Source organism: Odocoileus virginianus, chromosome 6 (genome assembly GCF_023699985.2).
Source record: "Odocoileus virginianus isolate 20LAN1187 ecotype Illinois chromosome 6, Ovbor_1.2, whole genome shotgun sequence".
Lineage (NCBI taxonomy): Eukaryota > Metazoa > Chordata > Mammalia > Artiodactyla > Cervidae > Odocoileus > Odocoileus virginianus.
Window position 1 is genome coordinate 12,662,671 of NC_069679.1, and position 19,417 is coordinate 12,682,087.

General features: G+C 45.1%; 1 protein-coding gene across 7 annotated transcripts in view; it reads right to left on the minus strand.

Annotated features, from left to right (window-relative positions):
- ADPGK (ADP dependent glucokinase) overlaps window positions 1-1,950 on the minus strand; it is a 31,164-nt gene extending 29,214 nt beyond the window's left edge. For 5 of the 7 annotated variants that reach the window (XM_070468791.1, XM_070468790.1, XM_070468789.1 and 2 more), the window contains exon 1: window positions 1,673-1,950. In XM_070468791.1, coding sequence (XP_070324892.1) covers window positions 1,673-1,905 — 233 coding nt within the window. In that variant the 5' untranslated portion in view covers window positions 1,906-1,950. Of the gene's footprint in view, window positions 1-817; window positions 1,307-1,386; window positions 1,408-1,672 lie in introns of those variants that run through there. The other 2 variants (XM_070468794.1, XM_070468793.1) reach the window with 2 other exon arrangements.
- Window positions 1,951-19,417: the final 17,467 nt, after the last annotated feature.

The following is a 19,417-nucleotide window of genomic DNA, read 5'->3' on the forward strand; positions in this document are numbered from 1 at the left end:
ACAGCCATGACCCAATAGGACTACTGTCAGTTTAAGAGGAGGAGACACCCGAAGTGCTCAAGAACGGAAAGGCCATCTGAGTACACAGCGCGAAGGCAGCCACTGGCAAGTCTGAGAGAGAGGACTTCCTCTTGGATTATCAGCCTGGAGAACTGTGAGAAAATGAATGTCTGCTGTTTAAAAAGCCCCCAGTCTGTGGTCCTCTGTTACGGCAGCCTAAGTGGACTAATACAATAATGAACATATTTGTTTCCAAAAAATGAGGCTGGGACCTTGCTTCATCCATCCCTGGATCCTCAGAACTTAGCATGGACCTACCGCATACCATGCAGTTAATGAATATTTATTCAAAGTGTGTGCTTAGTAATGTCTGACTCTTGGCAATCCCACAGACTGTAGCCCACCAGGTTCCTCTGTCCCTGGGATTTGCCAAGCTAGAATGGCTCCAGGGGATCTACACAACCCAGGGATCGAACCCATGTCTCTTGCATCTCCTGCATTGGTAGACAGATTCTTTACCACTGCATCACCTGGAAAGCCCATGAATTGACTGAAGACTCACAAAACCAGGGAGGACAATTCAGCTGATAAGGATACAGGTGAAAGTGCCTGAATTTGAAAGAAGAGTTAAAAGAAAATGCACCTGAAGAAACAATAAAAGTGTTAACATATATATATATATATATATATATATATATAACTACTACCTAACATTAGCTGTCTGCTCTTTAAAGCAGACACTATGCTAAATAACAAAGATTATTTAATCTTCATGATAACTCTGCTTTACCTTACCCTTTATGGTTCCGATACTCACAGGAACTAGTAGCGTACTTGGTAGAAGATCTGCTTTTGTGGCAAGATATTCCAGTCGAACTTAGACAAGAACTAAAATTCGTAGAGGGAATAACTTACTTACACGAGACAGGAGAATATAAAAATAGGAGGCACTGTGATTTGTGAGAATCCTAAAATTGCAATGTCATTGAAATCTGGGGAAGAAAAGAGTTTCAAGGAGAAGGCATGCTTAACGTGTGGAAGGCTGCAGAGAGCTGACAGTGAAGACTGAAAGTGGAAGCTGATTATGAAAACCCACAAAGCTTTGATAAGCTTTCAGAGAGACGTTTCAGTAGAATGGTGGTCTCCAGACTATGGCATTAAGGAAGCGAAAACAAGGCGTAAAGAAAGAAACTCAGGAGCTAAAGACAGCGACCACACCTTCAAGTAGTTCAGAAGCAAGAGAGTGCCACTAAAATGGAAAGACCAAACATTTCTGATTGCCTTCAGAAGAGCAGAGATTGGAATGAAAGCGACCTGAACTTTACGGAGTCAGGCTGAGCGGGATTTCCAAGAGGCTATTAGGCTGGTTCTGGGGGCTGGTCCTACCGAGACGAGGAGGGTGTAGGGGCCAGCCGAGAGGAAAAAGCAGTCTGGTGAGTCCCGGCAGCAGTGACGAGTGGGGCTCGTCCCAGACGTGCGTCGCTTCTCGCCAAGCAGGTGGCGTGGACAACAGCACCGAGGGGCCTCCAGGGGACCTCTAGGGACCTGCTTCCCCGCCGGCTCTACCCCCCAGCTCCCAAGCCGTCAGACCTCCGCCAAGGCGGCCCTCAGAGGTCCGGGGCACCCGCACCTCCTGTAGACAAACAGAGAGGCAGGCCCCGCAGGCACTCACCCCACGGCCACGCGGCGCCAACGCCGAGCCGGCCGCACGATGAGCGCGTCCCAGGCGGCTGCCAACCGACCCTCAGGGGAGCCGGCTCCTGGGGGTGCGGGCGCCGGCCCCAGCTGCAGCGAACTCCACAGAGAGCGCAGGGCCGACCCCGGCAGCTGCGGTTCCAGCAGGAAGACGCAGCCCACCGCGAGCGCCAGGAAGCCAGCGTACGCGGAGCCACGCCACAGCGCCATGGAGACAGAGGCGTGGAAGCGACAGAGAACACCTCCTTGCCCGGCCCTCACCTCTTCCGGGCTCAGCACGCGCCGACGTAGACTCGCGCGCCACGTCACGCCTGCGCGCCGTGGTCCCTCGGATGGGCGGGGCGCGGCGGGGCGGTAGACGTAAGAGAGGGGCGGAGACTCCTGTTCCTTGGTAGGAATCTTGGCTCTTGGGGGCGCGCGCGGTTTTGAGGCTCTGAGGGAGGTTGGACAAAGGCCATAATGTCTGTCCAGGCGCTGTACCCTTTCCCAGAACTCCATCCGTACCCAAAAATAGAGAGGCAAGGATCCGTTTGTTTTCCTAGTAGGATGAACCAGACCGATTTTGAAGAAGCGGGTAGACCGCGTGTCAGTCTACCGGTCGTTGTTCCAATTTGAGCTGAACCAGCAGTTCCTCAGAGGGGCACAAATCGCACTCGCCCTGTTTTAATCTGTCCCTCTGCCAGTCTGTCCATCCTCCATTGTTAACTAAGCTCACCGTCTTTCAGACCCGGGGCTTGGCGCTCCCCAGAGGAATACGATGGCAGCAGCGCTGCCTTGAGCCCTTGGGGACACGAGTGGCAAGGGGGATTCTGTCCCTTTGGAGGGTGACCGAGACCTGCAGCTGTTTGGGGGCGTTTGCCCTGACTGAGGGAAGTCCGCAGGGATTGTCCTCGCTGGATGATCAGCTTCGAACCTTAAAATAACCCTTGGGGGCGCTGTTCCCTTTAACAACCTCAGAACATGCACAAATGCACAGTCTTGTGTACAACACAAGGGGTTTGGGCCCTGCGTTAAGAAACCCTGGTTTCTCCTCGTCTCCCTTGGTAACATGACTTAAACCCAGCAGACCCTGTCTTCACTATGACTCTTCTGTGTGTGAGCCTCCGTTGAGAGCCAGTGAAGCTAGGCTTGCTGCCAGCTCATTCTCAGCAGTCGTCTTGCCAGGCCTGGTCTTGTTGCTGGATGGTTTCCATTTTTCCAGTTCTGCTGGCTCCTGACCTTGGCTCTGTGTCCGATTTTCCATTCTGCTCCTGACCTTTGGACTTGGCAGTGGTTCTTTATTTCTCTAGCTTTGATCTTGGGCATTTGGCTTCATTTCCCCCAGCATTTCCCTATCCTGGTCATCTACCCTCCCTGTTTCACCCCACCCAGCCCACCTGACCATAACATTCCTTTCAAAGGAGATGTTCACACAGGAAGAGATCTGGGATATTACAGAAAAGAAAGGAGCCAGTGAGATCTGTGTGAAGCTGTCTTCACTAGAGTTACCTGTCCCTTCTCTCACCTCAGGGAGACATGTCAGTTAGTTCCCAGAGAAACTGCTCCCCCACATGACCCCCAGTGAGCAGGTTTTCCTACCACCCTATAAGTGACTGAACCAGCACGTAATTCAAAAGCAGTGAATTCACTGACTGGCCAGAGACTACGTCTCTCCACTGAGAATTTGAGCCAAGAGTCAAGAGTCTGTAGCTAGTTGGTTTGGGTTGTGGACCTGCAAGGTCACATAATGTTGAAGGTTAGATAGGGCCAGTTAAATATATTCCCAAGGTGGAGTTTTAGGGGGCAGCTGAGGAAGCTGAACTGTGGGAAGACCATGGAGCAAACAAGCTTAGAGGAAGAGGAAAAGTGATGTAAAAATAAAGCCACCTGGGGCCTTCCCTTCTGGCTCCCAGGAGACTTGCTAAGCTGCCAGCACTTTGTACTGAATTCTTTTGCTTTTTCCTAGGCTTGCCAGAACTTTCCCCTCCTCTAGTTTTATTGAGATATAATTGACATATAACATTGTACAAGTTTAAGGTGTATTACATATACATTTTGTGCAATGATTACCACAATAAGTTTAGTGAACATTTATCACCTACATAACAATTTTTTTTTTCTTGTAGGACTTTTAAGATCTACTCTATTAGCAACTTTCAAATATATCATACTAGAATTTGAGCTTTACTCACAGAGGCAAAACTGAGACAGGCTGGAATCTGGGACCCTTTCCTACAGTGTTTTTACCTGAACAAATGTCTCCTCCCCTCCTCCTGGAGAAGCAGTTTACAAAGAAACTATGAGGGACTAAAAATAACTGCATACTTGGGGAGTCAGGCAAATTATGAACTATAAAATACAAAAAAGGCCAAAACACAACTGCCACTTCTTTTTTAAATTTAATTAATTTTTTAAAATACATTTTTTATTGAAAGTGAAAGTGTTAGTTGCTCAGCGATGTCTGACTCTGTGACTCCATGAATTGAGGCCTACCAGGCTCCTCTGTCCATGGCATTTCCCAGGCAAGAATACTGGAGTGGGTAGCCATTCCCTTCTCCAGGGGATCTTCCCTACCCAGGGATCGAATCCCGGTCTCCTGTGTTGCAGGCAGATTCTTTACTAGCTGAACCACCAGGGAAGCACCCCCCCCCCCCCCCCCCGCTTTTAAATTGAAGTGTAGTTGAATTACAATGCTGTTTTAATTACTCATACACAGCAAAGTGACTCAGTTATACATACATAATATGTATATTCTTTTTCATATTCTTTTCCATTATGGCTTACCTCAGGATATTGAATATAGTTCCCTGTGCTATACAGTAGGACCTTGTTGTTTATCCATCCTATATACACCAGTTTGCATCTGCTAATCCCAAACTCCCAATCCAACCCTCTCCCATTCTCCTCCCCTTTGCCAGCTGCCACTTCTGAGGTGCTGGGAGCCAAACCAGAGTGCTGCATGTGATCCCTGCACACAGCACCATGAAGCGGGTGGGCAAACCACCTGAGCCAACCTTCCAACCAGACCCAGCAATCCACCCTTACCCTCACCCCCCTTAAGGGACCAGCTCACCTGTCCTCCCTTAGAGAGCCAGCAAAGGCATCTGTTACTAGTTTTCACTGCCTTGTGCTACATCATGAGTTCCAGTTTCAGGCAAATTTCTTGCCTTAATTTCTTGTCTGGCCTCTTACTAACTTCTGTTGATTAAAGAGTTCAAGAACCCAGGCTGGTAACAAACAACAGCAGCTTGAACAAAACGGAAGTTGATTTCTCCTGTAAAAGTTCAAATGGTACTTCCTTGGCGGTTCAGTGGTTAAGACTCTGAGCTTCACAATGCAGGGGGCTTGGATTGGATCCCTGATTGGAGAACTAAGATCCCACATTCCGTGAGGTGCAGCCAAAAAAAAAAAAAGTCCAAACAGGGTGCTAATACTCTGGGCAACAGCAGCAAGCTAGAGATGCTCTGTGGCTCCTATTGGTTGGTCGTTCAGTGTCAGTTTGCACTGTGGGTGGAGATGAGGTGGGACATGCTGCTCCCCTAATTCTAACTGAGAATCAGAGGCAGGAGCTGCAGGAATTGAAGAACATGAGTGAGCGTTGCCCGTCATGGTGGAGCCTGTTGTGGCTTCTGGTCTCATAGCAGTCACAGGGGGCTTGATTCCTTCTGCTGCTCACTAGGGGGTCAGGGGCAGGCATTCAGTGTTCTCCGTACGACAGTTCCTCTTGAAAGATTTCATTAGTGAGCAATAGTCATTTCAGATTTGATCATCTATCTGTTTAATGATTCTGGAATGCTTTACAAGTCAATTGTTTTTCTTGAAGTTAGATTTCTGGGGGCAGTTATACAAAACAGCCCTAAGTGGATAGGTGGGGCTGCCCGTGCTGAACAAAGAGAAAAGGACTGTACAAGCCTCAAGGCACCCCTCCCCCAACCCAAACTGCTTCCAGACATGGCCTTTGTTATTGGTTATCTCTCTGAGGACCTTGAAATGAGAGCAAAAAGCAACTTTATTTCTGAAAGTTCAGAGGCAGACAGAGGCTACAGGTGTCCCACCCAAGACGCTGACCGGGAAGGCCAAGGAGCAGATCTCATATTTATATAAGGAGTTAGCAGAGTCCTGTCAGTCCCAAATTAGCTTAAGGCAAGGTCTTCCTTGATGGCCCAGAGGGTAAAGACTCTGCCTACAGTGTGAGAGACCTGGTTTGATCCCTGGGTTGGGAAGATCCCCTGGAGAAGGGAATGGCAACCCACTCCAGTGTTCTTGCCTGGAGAATCCCAGGGACAGAAGAGCCTGGAGGACTGCAGTCCATGAGGTCACAAAGAGTCGAACACAGCTGAGCGACTAACACATGCACACAGTCTTTAGCCTTGACATAAACACCAGTCAACACATAATCCATGTGACCTGAAGGGTCTTAAGAAGTAAGTTTTTTCCCACTTTTGGAATAGAAACTAAAGTAGGACCAAACAGGCCTCATGAAAGCTGGGATAACCCACTTTTCCCATAGTTTTAAGCCTCTAGGGTTTGATCTAAAGTGCTTGCTGAAGTCCATTCTGTGTCAAGGCCTTTGCTGATGCTGGGGACATCACCCAACACAGGTCACACCCAAAGGCCAGCATCAGAGCACAGCTTTGATGGTTATAGAAAACTCTCAAGAGACAAAAGAGAAGGAATAAAGGATCCTGGGATCCGAAGATAGCAGGCTTTGTGTCTGGAGCCAGAGCTCTCAGGCTGTCAGACATCCTCCTCCCTAAGCTGCATCAGCAGGAAGCTAGCAAAACAGAGGATGGGCTGCTGCATGGGGCGAGGCGGCACGCTTGGAGGCACAGGAGCTGGGTGACAAGAATGGTGGCAGCCAAGCAGTGAAGAGAGGTATGCCGGCTCCTTGCCAGTGACCAAACCTTGCTGCTGGATTGGGAACTTCTTAGCGTGTGGGGATGTAACGGTGCAGTGGTCCTACATTTGCACTTCAGGATGAACTGCTCGGAGAGAGTGCTGAGCAGGGGAAAGTGGGAGGTGCAGTGCTTCTGTCTGGCAGGGACCCAAGAGCTTCACAGGGCAAACTAGTCAGCAGGCAGGTGAAGCACGGGCTGGTCCCACGGTGCTCTCTGAACACCTCAGGCTCCCTGGAATACTGCCATCACACTGCCTGGGGACTTCCTTGGTGGTCTAGGGGTTAAGAATCTGCTTTCCAATGCAGGGGACTCAGGTTTGATCCCTGGCGGGGAACTAAGATTCCACATGCCGTGGGGCAACTAGGCACCCGTGCTGCAGTTATGGAGCCCAGGCACCACAACGAGAGAGCCCTCACACCACAGTGAAGATCCCATGTGCCTCAACCAAGACCCAACGCAGCCAAATACACATAAATATTTTTAAAAATAGACAAACACTGCCTGTGCAGGCTTTTTGCGCGTGCAGGCCCTCCTGCTTGGTGTTCCTCTGCAGGCCATGTCCACCAGCCCTGTCATGCATCGTGCAGTATATGCTATAGTTCTGATTTGGGTTCTGATACTCTTGCAGCATATGTTTGGAAGGAAATGGAAAGAGTGCCTTGAAACTGCATTTCCTTCTTAATTCAAGAGCTTTAACAGTTCTCAAAGCATTTTGCCTTTGAGAGTTGTTTTCCAAACTAAAATAAGGAAAAAAATTAATGAAAGGAAGCAAAAACTGATCTGGCAGGACACCTCTGCTCTCCAGTCATCAGGGGCCCAGACTTGTTCTGTCTTTTGCTCTGCCACCCCTAGGGGACAGCAGAAAGGTGGGAGTACATCATGACAAAATCATGATGGCTTTGAAAGAATCAAATCAGGGCTCTGAAAGAAAGGAGAGGCAGTGAATGCTTGTTGCCAGGCAACCACCAGTTTCTACTTAAATGGAGAGATTGTGGGGCTTGATGCTTGTGGTTTTTTTTTTTTCCGGTTGTTGTTTGTTTTTGGCCAAATTACGTGGCATGTGAGGGATCTTAGATCCCAGACCAGGGATTGATCCTATGCCTGCTGTATTAGAATCGAGGAGTCTTAACCACTGGGCCACCAGGGAAGTCTCTGATGCATGGTTTTAAAACTCCGCTTCTGCCATCCACTATCTGGGTGACCTCAGGCAAGTCATTTAACCTTTCTGTTCCTCAGTTTCTTTACCTACAAAATAATTCCTACTTTACCAAATGGTTGTGGGAGGTAGAGTTATCCTAAAAGAGCCTACCACATGTCTGCTACATGTTGACACATGCCCAAACACTCCCTGCCATTGCTCTGATTGGATCTTGAGAACTATATTTAATTTTCTTCTCAGGCCTCCTGGACTGCCACTCTCTCACTTTAAGGAGGACCGGTGTCTCTGCACAGATCACTGTACAGTGACCTTTTCTAGTTTTTAGCTGCTCAGCCGCCTACAATATTCCTGAATGAAAATATGACAGTTTATTTATCAACTTTCTTGGGGTATACACTAAGAGTTAAATTTCTGAGTCATACGCTAACTCTTGTCCTCCTCAACTTTACTAGGTAATATAAGACATCTTTCCAAGTGGCCCATCAGTTTACCCTCCCACTAGCAGCATATGAGTTTCTGTGCTCCACATACATACCAATAGATTCTTAAAGTTTTGCCATTCTATCAGATGTGTAGTGGTGTCTTACTGTGGTTTTGACAAGGTTTTATCTGTTAGTTGTGAATATCTCATCCTCCACCCCTGTCACTTGTCTTTTCATTCTCTTCATAATATCTTTAGTGAATAAAGTTCTTAATTTTAACATAGTTAATAGTTTCTTCCTTTTTATTGTTGCCTTCTCCTTTGTCATTGGTACTTTTTGTTACTGTTTTCAAAAATATTTCCTTACTTGGGGTCATGAAAATAAATATTCACCTATTCTCCTCTTCAGAGGTGTAAGTTTTTATGTTTCATGTTTATATGTTTAATCCACTTTGAAATTGATTTTTATGTGTTGTGGCAGGGATTTTTTATAGATACCCAATTGGCACAGTGCCTTTTATTGGTCATTTCTCAACAACTCTGCATTCCCACCTTTGTCCAATATCAATTACCTACATATACGTGGATCTGTTTTGAGGCTCTTTATTCTGCTCCATTGGTCTATTCATTTATCCTCATCCCAGCACCTCACTATTTTGATGTGAGAATGTAAATTTTTTAACCTTAGTTTGCAAGAGCAGCTTGGCTATCCTTGGCCTTCTTTTCATTCCTGAATACACTTTCAAATTGACTTGTCAACAACAACAACAACAAAACAAAACCAAAAAAACAGTTAAGATTTTCATCAGTTTCATTTGGGGAGGACTGACATCTTTTCAGTACTGAGTTGTATTTCCTAAGACTACTTTATTCCTAAGACTACTTATTTATTTAGACCTACTTAAATGTTTTGCATAATGTAATAGACTTTTATGTGTAGAAGCTTTGCATATTTTTAGCATGATTTACTTCTAGATGCTTCAGATTTTTAGTAGCTTTATTGAGATAAAATTAGCATACAATAAACTTCACAATAGAGTGTACAATTTAATAAGTTTACCCAGTATACACATCCCAAACCATCACTACAATTCAGATAATAAGCATATCCATTACCTTGAAGGATCCCTCATGTCCGCCCTCTCATCCCTTCCTGCCTAGAGAATCCCATGGACAGAGGAACCTGACAGGCTGCAGTCCATAGGGTTGCACAGAGTCAGACACAACTGAAGCGACTTAGCATGCAGACTGTAGTGTGTATCAATATTTAATTGCTTTTGGGACTTCCCTGGTGGTCCAGTGGCTAAGACTACACTCTCCCAATGCAGGGGCCAATACCACTCTCCCAATACCTGGGCAGGAAACTGGATCCCACATGCTGCAACTGAGAGTTTACATGCCACAATTAAAGATCCCGCATGCTGCGATGAAGATGGATGATCCTGAGTGCTGCAACTAAGACACAGTCAAATACATGCAGAAATATTTAAAAAAATAAGTTAATTGCTTTTAAAAGAACTTTTTTCTTTGAAATAGTTATAGATTCACAGGAAGCCACAAAAAAATGGTTCAGAGAAGTCCTCTGGACCCTTCACCCAGATTCTCCCTTGGATCTCTACCTGCCTGGTTGCTTTCTGCCATTCGTGTGTGTGTGCATGCTCAGTCACTCAGTTGTGTCCAACTGTTTGTGACCCCACAGACTGTAACCCACCAGGCTTCTCTGTCTATGGGATTTTCCAGGCAAGAATATTGGAGTGGGTGGCCATTTCCTTCTCCAGAGGATCCTCCCGACCCAGGGATCGAACCTGGGTCTCTTGCATCTCCTGCACTGTAGGTGGATTCTTTCATTCATCTCTCTGCTGAAATACAGTCTGCTCACACAGAGCTTCCCTGAGCAACCAATGTAATATCATGAGCCTGGAGGACTCTCTCACCTCTCCCTCTTTTACTTTATGTCTAGAGCTTATTCATATCTGATTTTCTCATTTGTTTATTGTGATCTCATCCAATTAGAATATGAATTCTGTGAAAACAGGAACCTTGTCTGTCCTAGTCAGTGACTAGGATAGTGCCTGGCATTCAATAAATACTTGCTGAATAATAACAGATCTTTCAGCAACTGCACAATATGAATATTGTTCTCTTCATGTCACAGATGAGAAACTGAGAAAGATTATGCGACTTGCCCCAAACCACACAGTTGGTGGTGGTGGTATGGACATTGGGTGCTGAGATTTGAATCGCTGATTTCTAAAGACACACTACCCTCTCTTCTTAAAAAAATTCTGAAAGAGGAAGCAGGGCAGAACGAAGGTGACTGCATCTATCTCCTTAACAGTAGCTCTATTGGTTTTTTTTTTCCTTTTTATAACTTTATTTATTTTTATTTTTGGCTGTGCTAGCTCTTCACTGCTGCACAAGCTTTTCTCTAGCTGCAGTGATCTGGGGCCACTCTCTAGTTGTGGTGTGCAGGCTTCTCATTGCAGTGGCTTCATTGTGGAACATGGGCTCTAGGGCATGTGGATTTCAGTAGTTGTGTGTGTGGGCTGTAGTGCACAGGCTCAGTAGTGGTGGCACACGGGCTTAACTACTTCTCAGCGTGGGGGATCTTCCCTGATCAGGGATCAAACCTGCATCTCCTGCATTGGCAGGCAGATTCCTTACCACTGAGCCACCAGGGAAGCCCAGTAGCTCTTCTTTATACCACAGACTTAGACCCTAGTGCCAGGCCAGGGGTAGCGAACATCCCAAGTGATCAGTTCTTGGGGTCACTGGCCTCAGTAGCAGTGGCAGGGCCTGCAGGTCCCAATGTGGATGTTACTTCCCTACCTCCCAAAAAGGGCAGGCAATTCATCCCCCTCTCATGCTTATGTTTTTCTTTTTGTTAATGAATTAATATTTCTAGCAATTTACTTCTAAACCATTCTTTAAAAGCTCATCTAAATCTTTCAGGGCCATTATAACTCATTAGAATCTATTGCAAACCAATTTCTTTAAACAAGCCATTCCTGATGCTGAAACTTTTTTTTTAGTTTTTGGCACTATGTACTATTTAGAACAATAGAGAATAAGTTTTCAAATAAAAACTGGGTGATACACTGGAAAAATATTGGGTAATACACTGGAAAAATTATTTTCACACATAAAAATTCTGCATATCTTCAACTAAGGTTTATGGAAAAGTTAATTTCCAAAAAAGATACAAGCTTCATAAGTCATGATGAAAGTTAGCTGGCTTTCTTGAGAATGAAATTAAAAACAGACTGCACTGCTTACTTTTCAGCAAATTCCACTTTGCCAAATTTCAGAAGGAAAAAGCCTAACGTAATTTCAGTGTTGTCTCCTTGTCTGGGAGAATCTGGATGGCTTGCTCCTCTCTGACAGCCTACTTTGTCATCACTGCTCCTAACCACAGCTGAATCCATCAACAGGACAGCTTCACATGCTGATCATGCACAGCCAAGAATGACAAGCCCAGGTTGGTGCAGATAAATCCTCTACTTCTTCATTGGATCTCAAACATTGTTCTATATGCTCCAGTCAATTTGCATGGAGCTGATACAAGAAAGAAACCACATTACTCACTGCATATTCATCAACCTTCTGGAATCTGGTGCATTGGTCAGTTACTTTATCCAGTACAACTTGAGTGGGTATCCAGTAGCAATTTTTCTTCCAGAGCTCCTGATCTGTGGCCAAATGCATGATCCACTAAACTGAGTCATGCTGCAAACCGTGTTATAATCAACACTTTGGAAAATGTATCATCACTATCACATTCTTCAGAAGGAGCCGCTCTTGGTGACCATGATTCCTGTGGCTGTTCTGGCGTGGGCATAGGAAGGGCCCCCGTAATCCTCTTTCCTACTTCCTTTATCCAAGTTTTTTGGCTGCTCTTTCTCCAGTAAGTGAATACTGGACTTTTTCTGCTTAAAAAGGAAATTGTAAAACAATACATATTCAGTACATATTGTCTAGAAATATAGAAAAGAATGAGTACTTTAAAAATCACCCTTAATCCCACTGATCAACGTTCAGTTTTTTTGCTGTATATCTTTGCAGATTTAAAAAAATACTTTTATGTGTTTATTTTTGGCTGTGCTGGGTCTTTGTTGTTGCACTCAGGCCTTCTCCATTTGCAGTGATTGGGGGCCACTCTTCATTGCAGTGGGCAGTTTTCTCACTGCAGTGGCTTCTCTTGTGGCTCCCAGGCTCTAGAGCACAGGCTCAATAGCTGTGACCCGTGGGCTTAGTCTCTCTGAGGCATGTGGGATCTTCCCACACCAGGGATCCAACCCATGCCACCTGCATTGGCAGGTGGATTCTTTACCACAGAGCCACCAGGGAAGCCCTTTGCAGACTTTTTAATAGAATGTGTGCACACCGATACATACATCTTCACAAAAGTGGAATTTTATTATTATATATTTTGCTTTGTAATGATTTTTTTCTTAACAATATAATGAACACTGTCATATCACCAATTTTTTAAATCCAATATGATTTTTCATGGCTGCATAGGTTACAAGTTATTTAATCTACTGGTTGAAAATCAGACCGTTCGCAAGTTTTTGCTATTACAAACTATGAAGGAGGAACATTCTCATGGCAGAATCTGCAGTTTCTTAAATGTCTCTTTAGGATAGAGTCACATCTAGGGCCGAGGACACTTCCAATAATGTTCTCAGATTTGCCTCCATTAAAGTTGCTCTACCTTGCTTCTGCAGTAGCTAAGAATAACCCCACTCCACACACACTCTTGTTCATACTGCAGCCTTGCCAGCCCATCCCAAGAAGGATGCTTCAGGTGACCTCTCTGGCTTCAAGAAACCGCGAAGAGAGGGCATGTAGAAAGGGACTCAAACCATGTCTGAGGTCACACCTAGGCTCTCTAGGGCAAAGGATGGGGTCCCTAGGTGGAAAAAGACGAGAGAGGATGGGCCTCAGGGTCCCAGAGACTCCTCTTGGTGCCCGTGGATGTGTCTTAGAATCCCGGCTTCCTCATCTGCGGAAGGAGGATGAGATCTGTCGGTGATGGAGGTGCGCGGCTGTCACCTTCAGAGATGCATCAGAACCGAGCAGCGCCTGCAGGAGCGCTTCTGGCGCCTGGAGGGGACCGAGGACCGACAGTCTGGCGGGCAGTCTAGGAGCGCCCGGCAAGCTCGTGCCGCCGACGCCTCCGGGCTGGCCCGGGCCGGGAAGGAGAGCCGCTCGGAGCCCCCAGGGGGCGCCGCAAGCCCACCGCAAGAGCCGCAAACTCGCGGGGGTGGGGACCGCGCGAGCCACGGGGAGGGGGGTCCCGAGCCTCGCCGCTCAAGGGCTAGGCCCCTCGATGGGTTTCCATCTCCTGGAATTTCTTTTTCCGCACAACAAACAGAAACGCCATCAGCTCAACCTGTCCGCGCTAGGAGCGTGGGCTTTTTTCATTCCCTGCTCAGTCCCGAAGCTGCCGTGCAGCCTGCTCCTGGGCTTGAAGTCTTGGCTCCAGGGTTTTCAAACCTCAACGCGGAGGCCACCGCCTTAGGGCAGCTTTCCTTGACTCCGCCAGATCTCGGGGGCGTGGCGCCCGGATGGAGCCTGGTCCTGTTCCGTTGCGACCCACTTCCCCGGCTGGGCTGTCTAAGGATGGGGCTTTGGCTGCCTCCTTGAACTCGAGCCCTTATCGCAGCACCTAAGCACCACAGGGCCTCTGGCCCGTGGTTATAAGAGAGGGAACAGCCTCTTCTCTCTGCGTGGCACAGTCAAGGGCAGCCGCTTTGCAGAATAGAACCCGTGGCCCAGTTGTGTGTGTGTGTGTGTGATGGGTGGGTCTTGCATCTGTGTGGGAGTTTTTACATGTCAGCAGAGTGTGTGTGCTGTGTGATTGTGTGGATATTTGGGAGAAAGCATTTTCTAAATGAATGATATTCTATGTGGAGTTAAATATATGTCAGTGCGGACAGGATTTCAATCCTTGTTACTTGATGGTTTAGGTAAAATGGACAAATTTGAGGGCTGGGATGTGTGTGTGTGCTCACTTGTGTCTGACTCTTTGCGACCCCATGGACTGGGGCCTGCCAGGCTCCTTTGTCCATGGGATTCTTCAGGCAAGAATACTGGAGTGGGTTGCCATTTCCTCCTCCAGGGGATCTTCCCAACCCAGGTATCAAACCGGTATCTCTCCTATCTCCTGCTTTGGCAGGCAGATTCTTTATCACTGCTCCATCCACCTGTGAAGTCCTTGAGGATTGGAGGTTGGTTCTATATTTGCAACCACAGGCACCGAACCTTGGGCAAAATTCCTCCTCACTGTCTCCACTTTCTTAAAAGATCGTTGTTTAGAAGGAAAAATCATAACTCATAAATATACAACATGAACGTGTGTGAGATTTTAATTAATTAATGAGGAAACCAGTGATGTGTTAAACATCCCTTCAGAGGACAATACAAAGACCAGTTACACATACTGGCACTCAAGAATAATGAAATGAATTTGTTAATTGATCCAAAATTCGCTTCTTCCACAGTAGGGGGAAATCAATTGTATCTCCACCTGGGAAAATTCATTTGCTGCTGTGGACAAGAATCATTTATATAACTTTCAGTTTTCTATAACTTACGGACTCAAAGACAATGACAGGTGAAGACTAGTTGGAAGTCAGATAACCTGGAAGTTTACACTAGCTCAGTATTTGCTAGGGTACTTTTCCTCCCATTTCAAAAGACTTTCACGATTTTTCCTGACTGTACAGTTGGGTTGGGTGGCAAAGAGTTTCTTCAAAATTTTTGTGGAACTCTTTTCTAGGTGAAATCCTGCAGGAAACCCTGATATATTTTTTAATGTCTCAGTCAAAATAATTTATTATACAGTTAGTACATGTTCATTGTAAAAATGTCAAATAGTACAGAAGGTTCTTAAGTAAAAAATCAGCCTCCCTTCTCTTTGCCTCCCTCCCTCTCCCCTTTCAATTCCAGACTTATCTACTGTAGCAGTTTCCTATATACCCTATAGGTACCTTCTATGCATGCACAAACATGTTTTTTAAAATACAAATGGGATAAAAAGAATTTGTTCTTCTGTACTTTACTTTTTTTTCAATTAAAAAATATATTGCGGGAAAGCATTAGCGAAGTTTCTCAAAAAACTGAAAATAGAACTGTAAAGATCCAGCAAGTCCACTTCTGGAGATATAGCCAAAGAAAATGAAACACCGAAAAGATACATGTACCCTGATGTTCACACAGCACTATTTACAATAGCCAAGACAAGGACACAACCCAAGGGTCCATAAACAGATGCATGGATAAAAAAGATGTGGTATATCCAATGGAATATATATGCAATGGAATATTACTCAGCCATAAAAAGAATGAAATAATGCCATTTTCAGGAACATGGCTGGACCTAGAGACTGTCATACTGAGTGAAGTAAGTCAGACAGAAAAGGAGAAATACCATATGATATTCCTTATATGCAGAATTTAAAAAGAAATGATATGAATGAACTTATTTACATAGCTGAAAGACAATGAACTTACGGTTGTCAGAGGGGATGGATGGGGGGAGAGATAGGGAGTCTGGGATCGACATGTACACAATGTTATATTTAAAATGGATAACCAACAAGGTCCTACTGTATAGCACAGGGAACTCTGCTCAGTATCATGTGTCAGCCTGGATGGGAGGGGAGTCTGGGGGAGAATGGATACATGTATATGTATGGCTGAGTCCCTTTGCTGTACCCTTGACTATCACAGTATTGTTAATTGGCTATACCCTGATACAAAATAAAAAGTTAAAAAATGAAATTTTGCCATTTATAATAACATGGATGAATATGGAGGCTATTATGCTTAGTGAAATGAGTCAGAGAAAGATAAAACTGTGTGTTATCACTTCTATGTGGAATCTAAAAAATAAAACAACATAGTAAATATAACAAAAAAGAAACAAACTCAGATAAAGAGAACAAACTGATGGTTACCAGTAGGGAGAGGGAAGGTGTGAGGGGCAAGGTAATGGTAGGAGAGTAAGAGGTATATTGAGAAGGAAATGGCAACCCACTTCAATACTCTTGCCTGGAGATTTCCATGGACAGAGGAGCCTGGCGGGCTACAGTCCACGGGGTCACAAAGAGTTGGACACGACTGAAGGGACTTAGTACAAGTAGTATTCCATGGTTTGTGCACCCTTCACTTTTTAAAATTTAACTTTTATTGGAGTATAGTTGATTTACAGTGTTGTGTTAGTTTCAGGGGTATAGCAAAATGAATCAGTTACACATAAATCCACTTTATTTATACTCTTTTCTCATATAGGCAATTACAGAGCATTGAGTGGAGGTCCCTGTGCTCTACAGTAGGTTCTTATTAGTTATTTATTTTATGTATAGTAGTTCGATACCCTTATTTGACCAGTTTTTTATTAACAGATTTTGTTAGGTGTTTCTAATTTTCTGGTTTGTAAACAAATACTATAATGAACCTCCTTAATCAGTATTTCTGTATGGTGATATTTATCTACATATAAGGTAAATTTTATGAGTGGAATCACTGGGTTTAAGGTTAGCTACATTTAACGTTTTGACATATATTACCAAGTTACCTATCCTGGAAATTGTAATCTTTTTTTTTTTTTTCCTACCATATGACCTATCTTTACACCCCCACCAACACTGGATATTATCAAACTTTTAAATCTTTGCCAATCTGACAGAGGAAAATGACACCTCATAATTTCAGTGCACTTTTCTACAGTTATCTCTAGCAGTTAAAAATCTTCCCTTTGGTGGGAAAATTGCTTCATTGTTTGTGTGACTTCTTTCTGCAGAATAATTCACCTGGCATAATTTGAAAACCCGTGAGCTAGATTGATTCTCTGGGACCTCGTCCTCCAGGAGGCAGTTTCTGAGTGAGTCGGGGTTGGGCCCTGCTGTGTCCGCGTGGAGTTTGCGTGTCACCTGCGTGCGTCTGTGTCTGATGCGTGTCTGAGCACAAACGTGTTCCTGTCCGTGAGTGTCCACGTTTCCCTGGCAGTGGAGAACAGAGGTCATGCAGGTTACAGGGGTGGGGAGCAGTTATGGCAGGGAATAGAGAACTCTCCCTGTTGGGAAAAAAAAGAACAGCCGGGCCTTCTGTTACCTAGAACTGGAAATGGGAAAGGGCGGAGGACAGAGGTGACTTCATGCTCTCTGTCTCCACCACCACACTCTGCTTCTCCTGGGATGTGCTCCCGTCTCTCCGTGGGCTCATAAACTTGCCCAGGAGCCCAGAGCAGCCAGCTCAGTCGGAGTTTGCTTGCCTTTCAGCTGAAGTGGCCATTGCTATTTGGAACAGCAACTCGGTTTCCCAAGAAATCAACCTTTCAGTGTGACGGGGGAAGAGGAAGCAGCCACCAACAGGCTCTGTTTGCAGGGGCTTGAAGGAGTGACTAAATCTCTGCTTCATCATATGCTCCATTGCTTGGAAAGCAGCTGGAAGCTCAAGTCACTGTCCGTGGACAGTGCCAGCAGTGTGTATGGAAGAGAGAGTAGGAGCTCAGGAAGGAGGTAGACCTGGCTTCCAGTCTCAGCTCTTGCTGGCTGTGTGACTGAGGGTGGGCCACGTGACTTCTCTGAGCCTCCAACCCTCATCTATGCGTGCGTGTCTGTGCATGCTCAGTCGCTAAATCATGTCAGACTCTTTGTAACTCCATGGACTATAGCCCGCCGGGCTCCTCTGTCCATGGGATTTTCCAGGCAAGAATGCTGGAGTGGGTAGCCATTTCCTCCTCCAGGGGAGCCCTTATCTGTAAGTTGAGATTAATGGCACCCCCATCGTGAAGTCACTGTGAGGATTAAATAAAATAATAGATATCATGGATCATAATGTATACTTCAGTCAGCACTCCCTTGAAAGTGACATTTTGATAATCACACTTTTCAGAATGAGGATCTCAGAGAAGGTCCTCCAACATTGGAAATGGAGGGGCTGCTTCCTCCTTTTGTGCACCCGTTCAGCAGTGGCCTTGTGCCTAAGGTCTCTCGCAAGAACTGCGAGAGCTGGTTCTGTCTGCCCTCCTGTGCCTCTTGCTGCTCACACTTTTATTTATTTAAAAGAAAAAAAATTTGGCCACACCCTTCACCAGGTGAAATCTTAGTTTCCTGACCAGAGATCGAACCTGCATCCCCTACGAAGGAAGAGTCTTAGCCACTGGACCACTGGGGAAGTCCCACTATTCACACGTTTAATTTTAGCCAAATCATGCCCCTTCATGCCTCTGCTCCTGCAGGCCTGTCAGCATGGAGTGCTCTCCCCAACCTCACTCCACCTGGCAGATGTCTACTTAAACCTCAAAACAGAGCAAGGCAGAAATATATATTATTTAATCTAGCACATCTGGCTATTTGTCTGAAACAGAGTCAGAGTGGACTCCTATCTTATCAAATACAGAAATAAAACTCCAGCTGAATTAAGGGCTTAAAATGTGAAAAAGAAAATATTAGGAGTCTGGCAAGACAAACCACAGTGAATAGTAGCATGTACCTACCTAATGAAAAAGTCGGATGATACCAAGTTCTGGGGTGGATATAGAACAACTAAGACATCTCTTACATTACTGGTGAGGGGGTAATTGGTACCACTACTTTGGAAAACTAGCAATACCTACAAAGGCTGAATGTACACATATCCTGTTATCCTGAAATTACATTCTTGGGTAAATATCCAACAGAAATGCAAACATAAATTCACCAAAATTATGTACAAGAACATTCATAGCAGCACTGTTTGTAAAGGCTGAAAGCTGGAAGCAACTCAAAAGTAAGACAGATAAATAAAGTGTGGTATATTTATGTACATATGAATATTATGTATATTCATATATATATATTCAGTATTTAGTATTATGAATACTGCACAGGAATGAGAATGAGTGGACTACATGAATGAATCTTATAAACACAGTGTTGAGTTAAAGAAATTAGACACAGAAGAATACATATGGATGATTCATTTAAGCAAACTTCTGACACTGACCTATGATTTTAGAAGTCAAGGTAGAGGTTAATCTTTAGGGAGGGTGTTGACTGGAAGGAGACATGAAAGAGCTTCTAGAGTGCTGGGAATGTTCTGTTCCTTGAGCTGGGTCCTTGGTTGCATGAATGTTTTTACTTGTGAGATTTTATGGATCCACAAAAATATGTGTACTATTTCATATGTATGTTATGCGTCAATAAAATTTTTGGCAAGGAGGCTTCATATAAACTTAGGATTAGAAGACCTTCCCAACTAAGGTTGGAAATCTAG